This window comes from Sorex araneus, chromosome 9 (assembly GCF_027595985.1).
Source record: "Sorex araneus isolate mSorAra2 chromosome 9, mSorAra2.pri, whole genome shotgun sequence".
NCBI classification, from domain to species: domain Eukaryota; kingdom Metazoa; phylum Chordata; class Mammalia; order Eulipotyphla; family Soricidae; genus Sorex; species Sorex araneus.
This window is the reverse complement of record NC_073310.1, coordinates 26,977,910-26,999,219: the sequence shown is the minus strand read 5'-3', so window position 1 is coordinate 26,999,219 and position 21,310 is coordinate 26,977,910. Positions and strand designations below refer to the sequence as shown.

The 21,310-nt window shown below is 41.5% G+C and overlaps 1 protein-coding gene across 1 annotated transcript in view; it reads left to right on the top strand.

Moving 5' to 3' along the window:
- The window catches only part of EDARADD (EDAR associated via death domain), a 70,119-nt gene extending 49,306 nt beyond the window's left edge, over positions 1–20,813 (top strand). The window contains exons 5-6 of the mRNA XM_004620363.2: positions 4,353–4,398; positions 19,750–20,813. Coding sequence (XP_004620420.2) covers positions 4,353–4,398; positions 19,750–20,132 — 429 coding nt within the window. The 3' untranslated portion in view covers positions 20,133–20,813. The remainder of the gene's footprint in view (positions 1–4,352; positions 4,399–19,749) is intronic.
- The last annotated feature ends 497 nt before the right edge of the window (positions 20,814–21,310 follow it).

Below are 21,310 nucleotides of genomic sequence, written 5' to 3'. Positions count from 1 at the left end.
TATCTCCCTCTTGGAACCCACCATCTCCTTGCCTTGTGTTTCAGTCTTTCCTCTGCCTCTCTGAGAGCAAGACTCAGGTCCTTTATTGTTGTATTTAAGTTCCAACCTGGAGCTTATAACTATTAGCTGCCCCACAAAATTGGTGCTGAATAAAGGCAGAAGTGTGGTTTGAGTAATACCATAAAAGTAAAAAAAAAAAAAACAAAACAAAACAAGTCTTTTCTGGCTTCATCTTTAAGAAAACTGACATTTCAAACATTTACTGTCACTGTTGTCCCATTGTTCATCGAGCGGGCACCAGTAATGTCTCCATTATGAGACTTGTTGTTACTGTTTTGGGCATATTGAATACGCCACAGGTAGCTTGTCAGGCTCTGTGATGCGGGTGAGATACTCTCAGTAGCTTGCTAGGCTTTCTGAGAGGGATGGAGGAATCAAACCCAGGTCAGCCGCATGCAAGGCAAACGCCTTACCCGCTCTGCTACTTCAAACAGCAGCAGAGCATAACCACCAAAGTTTGAACAAAGATGGGTGCGGTTAACTCAGCTTCTCCTCTTTATTTTCTTTCACCAGAAATTCTGATTCCTGTCCTTAATGTCATCCTCAGGACAATTCTGGCCTGACTTTGGCTGTGTCAAAATTTTCTCCAGATTAGGAGAAAACGATTCAGATGTGCTGTGTAATGGATTCTCTACTTGAAGCACAGTTGATGTTTTATCAGGGACTTGGATCAAACCACAAAATCTGTCAGGTTTTCACATTTGTGTTTCCTAACACTACCTTGAAGGCCCTATTTCTGTTCCCCGCATGCACATTTCCAGCTGGGTGAGCAGAACGGTGACTGTGTAGATAAAGCGCCGACCTGCCCGGTCCTGCTGGAGTGGAGCAGATGGGAAAAGGCAGGTCTCCACACGACCCGATTAACAGTGAATAGTGGCCCAAATGTTGTGGAACTTCTGGGTTTATCCTTGCAAAAGGAAAAAGTCGCAGAGAGCATACTCTTTCAGAGACTTCCTATAACTCTTACCAGTTACATGTGCTTATGGAGAGCAGTTGTTTTTTTGTTCAGTAAAGAGGAATAGAGGTTAGAAGCAAGAAATATTAGATTAGTTAGGGAGGAAATTAGCTGCTAAGACAGAGGATTGCTTCTTGGAGGAAAGAATTAGGCTTATAATTAGACAAATGTGTATGTGCGGCTGAGACGTAGGAATTTATGAGCTTGGAGTGAGGAGAAAAGCTTCTTAGAAGATTAAGAGCAAAAGGCTGCTTGCAATGTTGACACACCCAGACGGTTAGCACATCCTTAAGGGTAAATCTCTTAGAACACTGAGAATGTACAGGACTGTAGAGATAAGACGATGTTATCAGTCACCTTAGTATATAAATGAGGAATTAAGAGACCAGCACTGGTAAATTGGCTTGAGGTTAGTGGTTAGAGTTAGTTAACTGGCATCAGATTAGCTGAATTAAAATCTAGGGATTTTTTTTTTTTTTGGTTTTTGTTGGCCATACCCAGTGGTGCTCAGGGTTTACTTCTGGCTCTGCATTCAAAAATCACTCCTGGAGGGGCTCAGACGACCATATGGGGTGTCTGGGATTGAATCTGGGTTGGTTGTGTACAAAGCCAGTCACCGTGCCTCGTGTGCTATCTCTTTCGCTCCTAAACCTGGGGTTTTTGCTCCAATTCTCATGTCGTGTCTATAATGCCACATATAATACTATGAATGAAGAAGGTAATGTTAGCTGCTGAGAGAGATTGTAGTTGTATAATGATGGAGCTAATAAAATATTTGCAAGGGCTAGTCCCCCTTGCTAACTTCATGGAAAATACACACACACACACACACACACACACACACACACACATGCGCATGCATGTACAAAGATCAGAGTTAATATGTTTGTGGCATATCCTGTAACATGACCTTAATCATAAACATAGAAACTTAATCAGATGAGCATGAACACAATGATCTCTCAAGATTTCCAGCTTGCTTTTAAAAAAATGTTTCTCTTTGCTGCTTAAAAATTACAAAAGTATGAGGCTGGAGAGATAGTACAGTGGGTAGGACGCTTGCCTTGCGTTTGGCTGCCCTGGGTTCTATCCCCAGCATCCCATGTGGTCCCCCAAGCCCATGAAGAGTGATCTCTGCTGAGTACAGAACCAGGAGTTACCCCTGAGCATTGCTGGGTGTGGCCCCAAAACAAAAACAAAAAAATTAGGTATGGTAACGGAAATAATTCTAACCTATTATATAGGTTGTAGACCTATATAATGACAAGCCCCGCACAAAGTAGATAGGAAGAAAAATAAGTAAAATGATACACAGTATAAAATAGACGAATAACACTTTGTTTTGTGCACTATTTTGTATATGCATGTGTAATAGGGATAGGGATTTATTTAACAAACATTTCTGGAGGATCAGCTTTGTGCGTGGGGAGCAGACAGACGGGAGTCCCTGACCTCTAGGAGCTTATCTTCTAGACCTGAATTTCATGCTCTGGACCCATTAAAACAGTGTTCTTAAGATCCACTTCATTCCAATCCCAGGTTTTGACAAAAACTCTAACTAAACTAAAAAACTGGGAGGTTTGCAAGGTGGGATACTCCTGAATCTGCCCAGAGATCACTCCTGGTGATGCTTGGGAGATCATATTTGGTGCCAGGGATCAAATCTTGGTCAGCTCTGTTCAAGGCAAGGGTCTTACCAGGTATATTATCTCTCCAGCCCCATTTAGTATATATATATGTGTATATATATATATATTTTTTTCTTTTTAGGCCACACCCAGCGATGCTCAGGGCTTACTCCTGGCTCTCCACTCAGGAATTAATCCTGGTGGTGCTTGGGGGACTATATGGGATGCTGGGGATCAAAGCCAGGTTGGCCGCATGCAAGGCAAACACCCTACCCACTATACTATAACTCTGGCCCCTCCCATTTAGAATTTTTTTTTTTGGGTCACACCCGGCGATGCACAGGGGTTCCTCCTGGCTCATGCACTCAGGAATTACTCCTGGCGGTGCTCAGGGGACCATATGGGATGCTGGGATTCGAACCTGGGTCGGCCGCGTGCAAGGCAAACGCCCTACCCGCTGTGCTATTGCTCCAGCCCCCCATTTAGAATATTTTTAACATCCCCATTCACCTATGGGTATGGTTTTTAAAAAAAAATTTTTTTTAATCGCTGAGATACAGTTAAAAAACTGTTCATGATTGGGTTTCAATAATAAAATGTTCCAACACCCTTCCCTTCACCAGTACACATTTCCTACCACCAATGTCCCCAGTATCCCTCCTATCACCACCACACCAGCTCTATGGCAGGCATTTTACTTCTCTCTTCTCTCTCACTCACTCTCTTTCTTTCCTTTTGGGTGTTATGGTTTGAAATATAGGTATAAAAAGGTTACATGTATATCTCTTTTTTAAAAACTTATTCTATTTTTTAACTTTTTTATTGTATCACTGTGAGATAGAACCTTACAAAGTTGTTTATGATTGGATTTCAGTCATACACTATTCCAACACCCATCCCTCCACCAGTGTACATTTCCTAGCACCAGTGTCCCCAGGTTCCCTCCCATCACCCCTCCCCCACCCCCTGCCTACCTCTATGGCAGACACTTTTCCTCTCTATCTATCTGTCTATCTATCTATCTCCCCCTCTCTCTCTCCTTTTGAGCATTGTGATTTGCAATATTGATACTGAAAGATTATCAAGAATATCCCTTTACCTACTTTTAACACTCAGATATTGTCCAGCATGATCATTCCCTGCTATTATTGTCATACAGATCTCTTCTATATCTTTACATGTATATCTCTTTAACTCCTTTCAGCAATCAGTTATTATCTAGAGTGATCATTTCTATCTATCATTGTCATAGTGGTTCCTTCTCTGTCCTAATTGCTCTCCACTCCACCTCTTGTGGCAAGCTTCCAACTATGGTCCAGTTCTCCAGACCCTTGTTTCTACTATCCTTGGATAGTAATCTCAGACTATGTTTTCATTTATATCCTGCAAGTGAGTGCAGTTATTCTATATCTGTCCCTCTCCCTCTAACTTATTTCATTCAGTATGATTATTTCACTATCAGTGTCCATTCATTTATTAAACAAATTTCATAACTTCATTTTTTCCTGGCAACTGCATAGTGTTCCATTGTGTAGATGCACCACAGTTTCTTTATCCAGTCTTCTGTTCTCGGGTTGTTTCCAGATTCTGGCTATTGTGAAGAGTGCTGCAATGAATATAGAATTGCAGATGGCTTTTCTGCATTGTATTTTTTTTTTTTGGCAAATGGGTATGGTTTTAATGAGTGTTGCCTCTTTTTTGGTTTTTAGGGAGAAGAAAATGGCTTTCCAGACAGTACTGGAGAACCCCTTTCAGGTAAATGATTTATTCAGTAACTATAAGGGCTTCAGTGATGGCTAGGAATGGCTAAATTAAAGATAATTTAAGACTATGTTTATCATTAACTTGTAAAATCTGCATCACGAATCTTACACTGCACTAGAGAAACTTAGCAACTGCATGCCCTGGGCAACTGCAATAAACTCTTATAAGATGTCACAAAAATCTTCAAAGAGGGATTTCTTTGACTTTATTCTTGCTTGTGAAGGGCACAGTAGGGTATTAGACTGGACAGAATTTAGGACTAGGCAATGGACAGAACCTAGCAGACCTTACCTCCCTTCTTCTCTGAGTTTTGGGAGACGAAGCATTGGTAGGGAACTTCGCCAGATGAAGAGAGCAGTGAGATGCAGGTAAACAGATCAGGGTAGGAAGGAATATCCACTGCCTCCATTCTCCCTCTGGGCTCTGCACTCTCAGGCGGCCAAGGGGCTGTTCTTGACATCAGGCCATGTACTATTCAACCTCTTCGTTTAGTGTGCTTGACCAAAGAAACAGTCAAGGTTTTCCGCTTTTGTTAAAAACAGAAACTTTGGGGCTGGAGCGATAGCACACCGGTTAGGGTGTTTGTCTTGCACTCGGCCGACCCGGGTTCGTTTTTCAGCATCCCATATGGTCCCCTGAGCACCGCCAGGAGTAATTCTTGAGTGCATGAGCCAGGAAAAACCCCTGTGCATCGCCGGGTGTGGCCCCCCAAAAAAAAGAAAAAAAAAAGATTTCAAAAAAAAAAACCCAGAAACTTTGACAATATGTAGATTTCTTGTTAATTAACCACTTGGAAAAGCGTAGAATGAATATTAAACTATGACAATAATGTTTAAAAAATAGAAGCCTCCCAATATTTTCTATATATTAAAAGATGTATATTGAATGACCAGAGACTTCAGGTTTCCTTTTTTCTTCTTAAGGGAACAGATAGGGTACCCATAAAACAGCTGACACAGGCTTAAATCTGAAGCATCGTGTTGAGTGAACATGGGGAAGCATCTGAGCATACATGCAGAGGCAATGTTAGGCTTTTTTTTATAGCCTGTTTTTAAAAATTTCTAGCATAGGGGCTGGAGTGATAGTACAGTGGGTAGGGCATTGGCCTTGCACACAACTGACCTGGGTTTGATTCCCAGCGTCCCATATGGTCCCCCGTGCACTGCCAGGAGTAATTCCTGAGTGCATGAGTCAGAAGTAACCTCTGTGCATCTCCAGGTGTGATTCCCCCCCCAAAAAAGAATAAATAAAAATTTCTAGCATAAGTACCTGAAAAACTTCCCTGCTCAAACTTTAATCTGCACATGTGTGTATAAGAAAATATATATTAATGACAAAATATTTAGGGAAATCCATAAAAGGTTGTGATTGGCCTCGGTGGTAATGCATGGTTTCCCCCCCCTCCCCTGCCCAAATATGGTCATCTGAATTTTTAGATTTTGTGAACATACATATAGTTTTTCTAGTAAAAAAATCTATCTTATTTTTAATTTAAAACATTTTTTTAAATGTATCTTAGGAGCCAGAGCAATAGTACAAAGGATAGGGAACTTGCCTTTCACATGACCAACCTGGGTTTGATCCTCGACATCCCATATGGTCCCCTGAGCACTGCAAAGAGTGATCCCTGAATATAAAGCCCTGAATATAATAGTAAGCCCTGAGCATTTCCAAGTTTATACCCCTCAAAAAACCCAAGCAAACAAAAATTAACATAAATAAAAATAGTAAAATAGCATTAAAAATAAATATATAAATATAAATATAAAAAATTAAAAATAAAATATAGTTTAGTAAAAATGATTATGCTAGTGTCAATATTTATGGTTTTGACATAAGAATCCCTGCACCTGGACCACCACCAAAGCACTTAAGACCCTCCACCACTGTTCTTATATCACCTTTAATTCGCCTCTTCCTTAAACTCATTAATGATATAGCCCACAACCACTAATGCGAAATGTCAGCTAAAATAAAAATTAATTAAGCAAGTTATTTAGGACTATCTATAAATCCATCAAGGGCTCTTAAGAATTAAGGTCCTTCTTAATTAACTTTAATCAAGCTTTGTGGAGTCTCTAAAACTTTTTCCTTGTATTAAAATAAAATGGGAAACTTTCAAAGAGAATAAACTCTTCACAGAGATAGAAAGTAATAATACTGAGAGTAGAAACTGCTGTTGTGGTCACCGTCTTTAGCCCTTAGCAGGATGCATTGTGTCCAGGTGATTTATAGATGGGTGGTGGGGCAGTTTGTGGATGGGTGGATTCCCTCCCAAGACCAAAGGTCACTGTCATCCCATTGCTCATCGATTTGTTCGAGCGGGTACCAGTAACGTCTCTCGTTGAGAGACTTATTGTTACTGTTTTTGGCATATCCAATACGCACAGGTAGCCTGCCAGGCTCTGCCGTGCGGGATCGATACACTCGGTAGCTTGCCGGGCTCTCCGAGAGGGGCAGAAGAATCGAACTCAGGTCAAGCCGTGTGAAAGGCGAACGCCCAACCACTGTGCTATCGCTCCAGCCCCAGACCAAAGATATTAGAAAAAAATTATTTGAGGAAAGGGATAGATACAAAATAATCTTACACGCATATAGAATTTATAGACAAATAGTAAGGAAGCAACAAATGGCCAGAGTCAACAGAACTAGCTACAGATTTGGTCCACAGAGCTGGGGAGAGGAACTGGGAGCAGCGACTTTAGGAACTTGTGGAAGGAAGTGGGCACTCTGGTGGCGTCTGTGGTGTTGTGGTGCTGTATTTTAAGCGTGAAACCATACATCATGGAACAGTACAGTGCTGTTTGCAATGATGGTACTATAAATCACAGTACTGAAATAAAGATTGTATTGCAGGAGACCCAAGTACTTAGACCCAAGTAACAGGACAGTATTAAAAACATGAAAAGGATACTAGAGTGATCAACCTAGAAGGTTAAACCACTACTATGCACTTGGCCTGTTCACTGACAGGGTTCGTTTGGGTTGGGTTAGGTTTGGGGGCTACAGTTAGCAGCGCTCTCGGGAGCTACTCCCATAGGGAAGCCCAGAGCCCAGCCCAGCATCCCAAACCCATTAGCCTATTGCACCATCTCCCTGTCCATCACAGTGGATTTTTGAAAGTCTTACAAATCTTCCAGGTTGGTGTAGATCCAGTGAGCTTGATGGTGTCCCTTTCCTGGATGCACACGCATTCCTGTGAAGAAGGTCTCTAGTGCTGGGTATTCCAGACTTTCCCAAATCTCTTCCAGGGCTTCTCCAGGAGGTTTTTAAGTGCCATTGCTCATTATGAGTTGGTGATCAGAATATCTCTTTATGGCTGACCCCAGTGACCGTAGCTGTTGTGGCAGGGGCAATGCCCCAGCGAGCTGAATCCTGGTAGGAGTAGCTTGACTGCATGCAGTGGGCTTCATGCCCCCTGGACCCTGGAATGTGCTTGAGATATAGTCTTGGATGTCCCCTAGTAGGTGTGCACAGGTATTTGGCTAAATTTTGGGTTTTGTTTATCATATACAATTAAATAGATGCTAAGTGAAGATTGTCGACTCCAGCATAGCGGGTAGGGCGTTTGCCTTGCATGCGGCCAACACGGGTTCGATTCCTCCGTCCCTCTCGGAGAGCCCGGCAAGCTACCGAGAGTATCCCACCCGCACGGCAGAGCCTGGCAAGCTACTCGTGGTGTATTCAATATGCCAAAAACAGTAACAACAAGTCTCACAATGGAGATGTTACTGTTGCCTGCTCAAGCAAATTGATGAGCAATGGAATGACAGTGACAGTGATTTAAAAACACTAATTTATCATTTACCCAGGTAGCTGGCCCTTTTCTAAGCAATTGGTTGATGTCGGCTTCTTCTAACTACTTAGTTCATGACCCAGTTATTTTCTTCACTGAGGGTTGTGACAGACGCAGTGCTGTGTCACATGGCTGGCTCTCATGTCTCCTGTGATGTGCCATATGTAAACGTAAGCTCTGTGCCTGCCTCAGTTCGCCCCAACCACTACAGCAAGCTGCCTCAACTACTAGCCAGGTTCTTCATTTGTGTGGTACACATGTGGAATGCTCACGCTCCTGGTATTTCAGGTTTATCTAACTGGAAAAGCCTAAAGTACACTCCCTCTCCCCTGCATCCACGCCTCTGAGCAGTGGAAATGCTTCTCACAGTTGCTTACTGGTTTCAGATCTCAGCTTTGATTTTAATTCTTTTCAATTGGTTATCTGAGAATATGTTGTAGCTGGTTCAAATAAGCGCAGGTGAAGAGGGTGGTTGGTTAGGGTACTATCATGTAAGGAGGGATTAGAGAGGAGTGAGAAATGTTACTCCACATTAGACATGGAAAAGAAAATAGAATGTTCAGAATCAGCAATCACAAGAAAAGTAACATCCGCTCTGTGGAACTCCCAAGATATTAAACTTTTACAATTCCTTAGAGGAAAAAAAAAGAAACATTTGGCATTGATTTACTAAGACCTAGTCCAAATAAAGAAAGAAAGTTTCTCCATTGGCCTCGTCTAGTGACAGATATCTGCATTTGTTCTCAGTAGTCAGTTTTTCAGTGATTTTTTTTTCTGACTTAGCACTTGGCTAATTTAAAACAAATTTCCCCTTAGAAATGCACATTGGGGCCAGAGATATAATACAGTGGGTAGAGCCCTTGCCTTCCACACAGCCAACCTGGGTTCGATCCCCGACATCCCATATAGTTCACCAAATCTGTCAGGTTTTATTCCTAAGCACAGAGACAGGAGTAACCCTTGAACAACCCAGATGTGGCCCCAAAACAAGCAAGCAACAACAACAACAAAAAAAGACAAAAAATAAGTATTTAAAAGGGAGGCTGAAGAGATATATAGTGGGAGCTCACTTGCTTTGCATGCAGTCGATCTGGGTTCAGTTTCTCAAACCCCATATGACACCCCAAACCCTGCCAGGAGTGATCCCTGAGCACAGCTGGATGTGACCCAAAAAACAGAAAAAGAAAAAGAAATGCATGTAAAATGGAATTTTCATTTTATTTAAACTGGATCTATAAAGAGATACTTCATTAGTGTTTCCCTTTCACATAAGAATGGTGTGTGTGTGTGTGTGTGTGTGTGTGTGTGTGTGTGTGGTTTTTATACTTCAGTACCATTTGATAACAAAAGTGCAGGCCCCGCATGATTGACAGCCTAAATTCATCCAATTTGTCACTTATATTCCCCATTGCAGCTGCCAAATTTGGTTTCTCCTTAAAAGGGTTTTAGGGAGAGAAAATGAAGTCATACTGTTTTCCCTTTTGTTAAAAGATCAAACACCCCCAGAAGCCCTTAGGTCCATTTCTAAGTAGATAAAAATAATTCTTCATCATTTTCCAGCTCATAGTATATAACTAACAACCTTAGATGAATAATGTGGTATGTGTGCACCCCAGTGATTTATCAAAGCCGTAATCTGACACTTTAAATATATTTATTTCCAACCACACTGGAAACCACACACAGAAAGAAGCTTGCATTTATATCCTTTATATACATAGCTGCAGAAGCATTTGTCTCTACTTTGACACTTGTTGGTATTTGGCAGGCTTCTGATCTGATAATTTATAGACACCTGGGATGGAGTTAGTTTATTTCAGAACCACAATATTTTGTTATCTGCAGTGTTGCCAATATAAAGTGCTTACTGTTTAATTGTTTGAACTAACTCAAGGCTTCGTTATCCCAGAGAACATCATTATACATGATTTGAGAGCTACCAGTGGTTCCAGGCTCAATGGAGGGAAACACCCGTGTGGTAATAACTCTCAAAAACCAGAGTGTGCAAGATAAAACAGCATCTCCCCTGCAGGGAGACACATTAAGTCTATGTGTGATCCACTGCCAACATCCTGACTGGAGCCATTTTCTCAGCTCAACTAATCATGACCTTTGTGAATTCTGAATCTTGTTCCAGTTCACAATTAACTGTTAATTGACTGGAATGTTATAACCTGACATCCCCAAACTTGAGAGTTGGTCACTGCACCATTGGACATGAACTGGTGCTTATGATTGTTTTAAATGACATTATAGATGTACCATGTTGGTGACATGCTTTATTCCGAAACACTTCTTTCAAGTGCAAGGGAAATTGTGAGAGTGATGCTGAGAAGTTGGGGAAAAGAGGCAGGACCATGCCCGGGAAAATCCATCCATCTGCCTGTGAGTGTGGAGAAATATCTATCCACAAACTGTCAATCACCCAACAGACATGAACTCTCCTAAAGAGAAGTGCTGTTATGCCATACAAATAATTTTATGGCAGGTGTTTCTAAGAACTTACTCTGTAGTTATCTTTAAGGTAGAAGATTTCAACCCTGCAGATTCCCAGGGGAGCTTTTAAAAATTCCCATGTCCTCCCTGCATTCTAGACCAATTAAAGAAGAATCTCAGTGGGTGGGACCAGACTTAAGGATTTTGTAAATCTCCTGGGGGTGGGGGGAGACTTCCATCTTGTGGCCATGACTAAGAACCACTGACTTAAAAAGAAAAAAATCATATCTGTCGGTTATGATCCCTCACCCACATCTAATTCTTTGTTGTGTACTTATAGTGTGCTCAGATGAGGCTTTAATGAATGATTTCATTTAATCCTCTTAACCTTCTGAGATATAAGTATCATTATTTTATTCAGAGAGTGAAGATACAGGTTTTTTTAATTGAATCACTGTGAATTACAGAGTTATTCATGATTGAGTTTCAGGGATAGAGTGCTTGAGCACCAATCCTTTCACCAGTGAAGATGTAAACCCAGGGGCTGGAGTGATAGCATAGTGGGTACAGCATTTGCCTTGCACGCGGCCGACCCGGGTTCGATTCCCAGCATCCCATATGGCCCCCCGAGCACCACCATGAGTAATTCCTGAGTGCATGAGCCAGGAGTAACCCTGTGCATTGTCAGGTGTGACCCAAAAAGCAAAAAAAAAGATGTAAGTTCAGTAACCTGTCCAAGATGTACATCTTCCCAGTGTTAACTGATACTGACAGTCGTGGCGTGTCTTGAAAGCTCATGGTTGTTAATCTCAGTGGTTCACAGTTATACTTCTTCTCCATAGCAACCAGTAATTTTTTGCTTTTTATATGCTAATTTATCTCATTCAATAAGTTTTTATTTGCTTTAAAAACATGCTGCTTAGCTAGTTATAGGCAACCCAGGGGCTCCTGCTTTGATTATCTATGTCACACTCTTCATTCATTAGATTTATTCAACAAATGTTATAGGGCACTTACTGTATGCCTGGAGGGAAGCAGTGACCCCAGACATTTAAGTCATATTTAGTTTAGCTCATATGCTGAAGGGACTTCCTGACAATAAACACAAATAATTACATAAAGTAGTAGGAGCCTTGAGGAAATTAAATGAGGATAGTGGGATTTTTGCCTGGAAATGGATGGTGCTGCTTTAGCTCAGAGACAGGATCAAAATTGACATAATTCAAAGGGATCAGACATGTGGATAATGGAGAAAAGAGAATTCCAGAGAGACTATCTAGCTGTGGCCAGCACAGGTGTGGTGAAGCAGTATGGGTGGGGGAGGCTGGGCAATATCAGTAAAGGGTCAAGTTCAAGTTACAAGGTAACACACATCTATCACCTCTGACATCTTATAAAAGTAAAACCTAACACTGTTAAACAATGTATATGTAACACTTGACAAAATTTATTCCCTGTAAATTCATTTAATTCACAAGAATTTTTATCATCTTCATTTTATAAGTAAGGAACCGGAACTTGGTCAAGTGCCTTAAAAAAAAAGTCAAACTTTAGGATGTTGGAGCAGTGGAATTTGATAATCCCTGTGTGATACAGATCCAGAATTGGGGTAATTCTAGATTATACTTATAAGGAAAGGAATCAGTGAGGACTGTTGGTTCTACAATAAGCAAATGGATACATATTAGGTATGATGATGATGATCCACTGAGAAACTTAGCCCTGATAAATCCTCAAACAAAGTCTTCTTTTGTTGAATCCAGTATTAAACTAGACTTATAAAGAGCAAACCTTTTCAGGCTTGGAAGAACTCATCAGAAATGAGAATGGAATGGAATGACATGGTCTATTTTTGCTTTATATCAGTTGAAAATATGCAATTCAAATGTCACAGTATTCTTAATGAGTATCCTAATTATCAGAGAATCTAAAAAATAAATCTAAATAAACTTTCTTGCATTAATAATTTATTCCCCCAACCCCGAATCCTTCTATTTCCTCCTCAAACCTAGAATAGATCTAACTTCTTATATTTTAAGACTATCTACGCTACTTTCCATCAATATCTCTTTATGGCCAGGAGACACCAGCAGCAATTTCTTTATTTCATTATTCTCTTTTTTGGTTCTAAAAGTCATCAAACAATAATAACAATGGAGGGAAACACCGATCTTATCTTATTCCAATCTTCTCTCTTTTGGAAAAGAGCTTACTTATTCATTTATCGAACAATTTAGCTTCTACTATACCCTGTGCTTGAAATTTGGAAGCCATAAAATTCCCCCCAATTTCTGATTAGAAAGTTTTTTGGTCACAAGTCTTTCTCTTCATGATTGCTTCTCCCCCAAAGGCAACACCCAGTCTACCCTTTTATGTGCACTATAGCATGATCATGTTTAAAGCTCAGTGGGACAAAAAGTATTTCATAGAAGAAAAAAAAAAACCTTTCCTCTGTTTAAGTTTCCCAGAGAGCTAATTATAGTTTATGATTCTTAAAGGCAGCTTTAAATTCACTTGTGTTGGCAGTTCGTGTAGATTCCAATTCTGCAAATGGTTTGCTATTTGTAACATTGAAAATACAAAAGGAAAACATCGATAAATTTTTAGCATATAATTTATTTTAAAACACAATTTAAAGTAGCCACATAAATATAGTAATTGTAGAATATTGGGAAATATCCGTTGCTAATATTTTTTGTTATGTCTATTTCTAGATTTGTCTCTATGCTTGTGAATACATGATATGTGCTCCACATGGCTAAGAAGGAGCTCTTTTTTGGTTCTTATGAACTGTGGAAGTATACTTAACTCATTTGTTACCTGTGCTCTTTTTCACTTGTCAGGCAATTGTTCATTTCACCCTATTTTTTAGGGTAAAGAAAAGTACAAAATAATCCTCTTAGAGTGAGTGTCCTGCAGTGCAACCGAAGTCTTACTTCTTTGTTCACCTTTCTTAATATTCTCCTTACATGGTGGGGGGATGTAATTCAGCATACTTAAAAACTCAAATGTGGAACACACTGCAGAAAGATGCAAACCTGGTCTAAGGCATTGGGGGAATCATGGGAAATAAGGAACTCATGGGGACTCCCTCACTCCAGCCAGTCAGGAGGTGCAAGCCAAAGGATGAGTTCTGAGTGAAGCACTCCAGTCAGTAGCCGGGGGAGATTTGATGGAAGGTAGATGGGAGGTGGGTTTTATAAATTGGAAAAAGTTCAGTTAAAGGAGGGACATTCCATAGAGAAGGATCAATTAGAGGGAAAGGGAATGGAAAATGAAGACTAGAAAACACCAGAAAAGGCATGAAGTGAAAAAGAGAGGCACACTTTTTCTACCTATAACACTGACACAGACTTTTAAAAATAATTATACAAGTTTTTTAAAATTTTTATTGGTGAATCACCGTGAGGTACAGTTATAAACTTATGAACTTTCATGTTTGCATTTCGTTTACATCCCTCCACCAGTGCCCATTCTCCTCCACCAATGTTCCCAGTATCCCTCCCATATACAAGTTTTTTTAATTAAAAAAAGTTTTTAATTGAATCACTGTGAGATACACAGTTACAAAGTTGTTCATGATTGGGTTTCACTCATATAATGTTCCATCACCAGTCCCTTCACCAGTGTACATTTCCTACCACCAGTGTCCTCGATTTCCCTCCTGCCTGCCTCTACCCCCCCACCCCAAACATCCTATCACTTCTCACCTCTCTCTGTCTCTCTGTCTCTGTCTCTGTCTCTGTCTCTGTCTCTGTCTCTCTCTGTCTCTCTCTCTCTCTCTCTCTCTCTCTCTCTCTCTCTCTCTTTCTTTCTCTCTCTCCTTTTGGGCATTATGGTTTGCAATGCAGGTGCTGAAGGTTGTCATGTTTGTGACAAAGACTTTTATAAACTTTGTTTTATAAACTTTTATACTTTGTCCTGTCAAAGGTAAAAAATGCCATAAAACAATCATTCTATTCTAGCTGGGACATAAACTGGTATAGCCGTTCTTGCTGGGAAGCAATCTGGGGCATACTCCTTAGAATGCTCAGACCTAGTGAGATGATTATTCCCATTCGTAGTGAAATGATTATCAAGATGTGATGCAGAACACTAAATTATTATTGCTCCTAGTCATTACTGAGTTCTTGCTCGTAGGATGTTGGGAAAACCCTCAAAGTTCTATAGCTGATACGAAACCCACACTTAGGTTTCTATTTTCCACAATGAGTTGTCTTAGTTTTTTCTTTTTTTAATTTATTTTTTTTTTAATCTTAGTTTTCTGAGGTTTTCAGAACACCATAGGACTGAAACCCAACCATGAAGCTTTTTAAAAAAGGAAATTCGGGGCATACAACTGGCACAGCTTTTATTCCCAGCATCTGGTTCCCTGAGCATGCGAGGAGTGATCCCTGAGTGCAGAGTCAGGAGAAACCCCTGAGCACTGCCGGGAATACCCTCCCCGCCAAAATCAAAAGGAACTTGTAAGTTAACTGTTTGGACACTGGAATAGATCAGTTTTTCTAAACATTTAAGGAACATTTAAGTCTATATTTAAGTAACTCGGATAGGAAGAGGATCCTGCAGAACTTCTAATGGAGGGTGGGAGAGTAACTGGTGGAAATAGGGCAAAGTGTGCAGGGACAACAAGGAACTACAAGTGTAAATAGAGGCGTTGGGATGTTTTCAGTGCTTAGAGGGAGAAATTTTAGTGCTGTTTAGATGCATGAAGATGGAGTCATTATCTGGGCACAAGAGAGACTTTGCATAGTTACTTCCGGAGCCCAAGAGAGCAGGTAGGGCTCACCATTCATTGATCCTTCCCTGCATTCACTTACTTGTGTTCTCTTTGTCTTGGTTTGGGGGACACAGCTGGCAGCACTGAGCAGTGCTCAGAGTTCAGTCCTGGTAGTGCTGACACATACAAAACAAGTGCCTTAACCCCTGTACTATCTCTTCGGCTCCTACATTCACTCACTGCATTCAGTAAAGATTAGCTAAGAATTTTCTCTGTGCCAAGAGCTGTGCTCAGTCTTGTAGGTGCAAAGAGGACAGTGAAAGGACCAGTCCAGGTTGCTGGGAGTGGCAGAAGTGACCAAAGGAAGAACATATGGAAGAAAAAGGAGAGGGCTAAGAAAAGTACTGAAGAGCCAGAGTTGTCAGAGAATTGGCAGGGCATTTACCCTTTATGCAGCCTACCCAGGTTTTGTCTTTAGCATCCCACAAGGTCCCCTGAGCCTGCCAGGAGTGATTCCTGAGCGCAGAGCAGAAATAACCCCTGAGCATCGCCAGGTGTAGCCCCAAACCAAAACAAAATGAAAGAACAGTACTAGAGCACATTCTCAGTAACTCCAAGGACTTGATAAGACAGCTAAGATGTGAGCATGTAAGGTAGATAAGAGAAGGGATGTTATCAGGACCTAGTGGGATAAGGCTGGGAATGTGGGGATATGGAATCAATCAAGCCGTACAATCAAGCTTCACAGATGGATTATGAAGATGTGGAATATATACACAAAGAATACTGTGTAGCTGCATGAATGATGAAATCATGCAATTTGCTACAATCTGGTTGGAACTGGAAGATACTCATGTTGAGAGAAACAGGCCAGAAAAAGAAAGACAAAGACAGAATGATTTATCTTTGGTATATAGAACACTACATGTGGAAATGTACTGTAGCAAAAGTGTATGCCGACATCACCCTTAACCCCTGTGTTTAGAAAGGACAAAGAAGGAAAGAACGCGAAGTGGGAAGAAGAGAACAGGAAAAAGTTGGTGAACAGGCCTCAGGGCTTCAGTTACTCAGGTGATATGGGTGAATGATAGAGCCACATATCCAAAACACAGACGCAACAACATTGAACACGTTGAATACATAAGCCGCAACCACTGGAACTTCGTAACGTACCTGTCAAGTTCACAGGTGGGATGGGGTTGGGAGTGGGGAAGGAATATGGGAACACTGGTAGAGTGAAGTTGACACCGGTGGTGGGATTAGTGCCAAAATATTGCAAGCCTAAACTTCAGCTATCAATAACTTTTTAAATCACAATTCTTTAATTAAAGTTTTTAAAGTTATTAAAATAAAAAGGATGAAGAGTGTGGGGTTTGGCTGTCGGGTGGAACCTGCAGGAAGGGCGCAGCCTACAGTGCCATGAACAATGCCTCCAAAGCAGAGGGATGTTTGGTTTCGCAGGCATCCGTATCCTAGGGGAGCTGGTATGAGGGGACACCAGCAGGAAATCTATGTCACCATGTCAACTAGGGACTGACTTTTCAATGGCTGATATTTCTGTCCAACTAGAACTGGACTCTGATTAGCATTTGAAGTGCAGGGAGCCAAGTCTGGTCTTGACAAGATTTGGCCGGAGCTAAACCTCGGTGACAGTACAGTGGGTAGGGTGTTTGCCTTGTGTGTAGTCAACCAGGGTTCGATCCCCAGCACCCCATGTGGTCCCCTGAGGCCACCAGGTGTGATGCCTTAGCACAGAGCCAGATATAAGATATAGATGTAGCTACATAGAAATATGTGGTTGGAGATGAGGGGAAAGAAAATAGATACATGAGGCTGGAGGGATAGATAGTGGTTAAGATGTTTGCCTTGCATGTGATTAACTAGGGTTCGATTCCTGACATCCCGTGTGGTTCTTTGAGCACTTCCAGTGATCCCTGAGTGCAGAGTCAGGAGTAAGCCCTGAGTACTGCCAGATGTGCTCTCTCCCCAAAAAAATAGAGATTTGGGGATATTTGAGTGAGCCGGCATCTGGAGGAGGTAGGGAAAGAGGGGCTCAAAGTCAGAACAAAGCCCTACAAAGAGGAAGGATACTCTGCTGCCCTTCTTCGTACAAAGTAAGCTACACACAGCATTGTGAATGTAATATATTGTTTTCATCATCATCAAAACACAACAGCACTAGAGAAATTTTGGAAAATAAAAAACATATTGAAACAATAACCATTATTATCTTTGTATATTTTTCTTCCACAATAATCTTAACAGAGGTTTCACAGTTTTTAACAAAGGACATAATTCTTACAGCTTGCATTTGTAAGTTAACACTATAGTCTTCATGACCATGTACATTAATTTTCTACGAAGTGATGCATTAATTTATTTCCAGTCTGCTGATACTTCAATTGTTCTAAAAATGGATATAAGGAGGGCTGTAATAATATTATTCACTATTAAATACATTTTAGATCTTTGCTTTCAGCTGCGGATTCATGGACCCATGTTGTTGAACCAGAGTCTCAATAGACTTCTTATGGCTCTTGTTATCTTTTGGGTGCTTTTGCCTCAAAATTGCCAGTTCTTCTATCATGATCATTAAAGGGACTCTCGCCTTTCCTAAATGACCTTAGTTGAAATATTTGTGGCTCACTATAGTAAAGACCATCTTAGTAAACTCTCACAGAGTTTCCCAAATCAGTGATTTCTAACGTAGCCTTTGACTCTTAAAATCCCTAAGAAAGAGAGGTCAGGAGACCTGGTGCCATGGCAGAATGTAAGTTTCCCAGGCTGCCACGTCGTGCAGACACTGCTTATAACTTTATTACAAAAGCCTTGCCAATACCTTTTGCCTACTAACTTCATCCTTCTCCTAGTAAGCTCCCAAGGGCTACAATGAGGCGAAAGATGACTGAGGGAAGAACGATGCCATTTCTCTGGGCTGGGGCTCTCTTCTTAGTGAGGTTCAACTCAGGAGCCTCCTCCTCCTCCTTCATCACACTGCACACACCTGAGGGTATTGGCTGCACTTCAAAGGCAGCCCCGTGGGTGAAGAAAACATGGAGATAAGGCACAGGGATGATAAGGTGACCATAATTTTTTTTTAAAAACAACTTTGTTGGCATTATCAATTATCACTCATTCTCAAATATGAGTATGAAGTGGATAATCCTGTTTCTGTGTCTTTTTTAAAAAGAAAAATTCCTATTACAGAATTGTGCAATCCTTCATACCTTACCACGCTGTGTTTGGCATTAAAAAGCTGTCAGGGCTGACTTGTACCTTGGAAGGGTACAAGGGCTGAGGCACGGGCAAGTCTGAGCTGGTTTACCCATAGGGTAGCAGAGTCTGGTCCTCCTGGACAGATCTTACCCCCAACCCCACCAGAGCTGCCCTTTAGGGCCCCCATTCTCCAGCTTGAGGCCAGAGATCTCGTAAGTGCACCTTAGAAGGCAGAGTCTCAGGAAGAAAGGGGGTGCTGGAGTGATAGCACAGCAGGTAGGGCGTTTGCCTTGCATGTGGCCGATCCGGGTTTGATTCCCAGCATCCCGTATGTTCCCCTGAGCACCGCCACGAGTAACTCCTGAGTGCAGAGCCAGGAGTAACCCCTGAGCATCGCCGGGTGTGAAGAAAGAAAGAAAGAAAGAAAGAAAGAAAGAAAGAAAGAAAGAAAGAAAGAAAGAAAGAAAGAAAGAAAGAAAGAAAGAAAGAAAGAAAGAGAGAGAGAGAGAGAGAGAGAGAGAGAGAGAGAGAGAGAGAGAGGGAGGGAGGGAGGGAAACTAGACACTCTTACTGTTGCTCCCACAAAGCCAGGCATCCTTGAGGATAAAGAACTTACTGTGTGCGTTCATAGAAGTATTCTGAAACACACCGTCGTAAGGGACTCTGTGCTCTGACAGATGAATCAACAGTGCTGGGCGAATTCACCAGCGTCCCAGCTGGCCGAAGCTATCAGATAACTGGCAAATTTATCACAGAACTTTATTTGGTTAGGTTTGTTTTTTGGGCCACACTCTGGTAGTGCTCAGGGCTGACTCCTGGCTTACACTCAGGGATCACTCCTGGCTGGGCTCTGAGAACCATACGGGGGCGGGGGGGGGGGGGGAGGTGTTGGGAATCAAACCCAGGTCAGCTGTATAGCAAGGGAAGCACCCTGCCCGCTGTACCATCACTGAATTCCACTCACACACGGTATACAAAGTGATAGCCAGTAATAAAATGTAAATATTTTTTAAATACTCTTGTGCAAGTTGATGTCCAGTAAATGAGGTGGTGGTTGAGCAATGGTCAGTGGCCACCGTCTGGATACTGTCTAGCCTTCTAGTCGAGGGCAGAAGAGGTGAATGCAGATGTAGGTCTCTTGCAGATATAAGGACTGTGCTGTTTGTCCCTGCAGATGTCACCGAGGACAAATCCTGCAAGGAGAACTGCACCTGCTCCTCCTGCTCGCCCCGCACCCCCACCATAAGTGACTTGCTCAACGATCAGGACTTGCTGGATGTGATCAGGATAAAGCTGGATCCTTGCCACCCCACAGTAAAAAACTGGAGGAATTTTGCCAGCAAATGGGGCATGCCATACGATGAACTGTGTTTCCTGGAGCAGAGGCCTCAGAGCCCTACCCTGGAGTTCTTACTTCGGAACAGTCAGAGGACAGTGGGCCAGCTGATGGAGCTGTGCAGGCTCTACCACAGGGTGGATGTGGAGAAAGTCCTGCGCAGGTGGGTGGAAGAGGAGTGGCCAAAGAGGGGCCATGGCGACCACGCAAGGAACTTCTAGGCCTTTCCTCTTTCTTCTTCGCCTCTTTGGACATGGAATGACCACAGGTGAAGGAGGAACGTGAATTGTTTCCTTTCCTTTGTTTTAAGAGTTTAGGCTAAAGACGTGGACAGTGGACATTGTTTTTTTTTTTTTTTTTGGTTTTTTTTTACCCAAAGCTGGTAGTTTTGCAAAGGGGGTAGAGATTGTGTTCTGGTGGTGGATTTTTGTTTGTTTCGTGTTGCACATCTGTTTTAATTTAATGTTAGAATCTGGAATTGGGAAAAATATCTGGGAGGCTCATGGCTTGCCCACAGGTAGGGCAACAGCCTCTCATCAGGATGGGTTCATGCCAGGATGAAAGGAAATGATTCTCTCCTGCAAACATTGCTGAAAGTGGATCTAGGAAGGACTTGGTTGATGACGCCAAACAAGCATCGTCTACAAGACCCCTCATCATCAAATGTTCGCATGACTTATAAGAAAACAACTGAATGATGCTATATTGTTTGGTCTGCCTTTACTTTTTTTGTTAAAAAGTATTTGGGTAAATTAGCAGGACATTGATATCATTGTGATGACACCCTTTAGCACAGATGTGCTATCTTTTTCATTCAGTATTTTCATAATCTGTGTTCTATCAAGAATGTCATTTGCTCAAGTATCTTTAAAAGTAGTCTAACAGTCAATGGTTATTGGGAGGGTGGGGGTCCAGTATCATTAGGTAATAAGGAATATAGGAAGGGGCTCAAATTGTCCTCTGGCTACTTATGACTTTTTATAAATGAAAATATTTACACTTAGGTCTTTTATATAAGGGTGAGTCTTCCACTCTCTGAGATGAAGTTAAGAAAATGATAAAAAAAAAAAAAAAGAATCACCTGATCCATGGGTAAACCCTTGATCACCCATTATCCCAATAACACTACACAGTGGGTTAGCCAAATTAGGGGACTCTTAAAGTAATGCTAGGAGGGAAACTGTAAAATATAATGTTTAAAGTATTATTAATGATCTTCTTGCATGGTTTAGAAGAAAAAGTGTGGGGATGGGAAAGTTTGTTTATGGAGAGACAAGATTTTTCAGGGTTTGTTTGTTTATCTGTTTGCTTTTCAACAGAGAGTTCTGTGTGACAATTTCATGAAAAGCTCTTTGGTTTTGGCAATGGGATCAGAAAACTAAAGCACTTCGTTTCATTG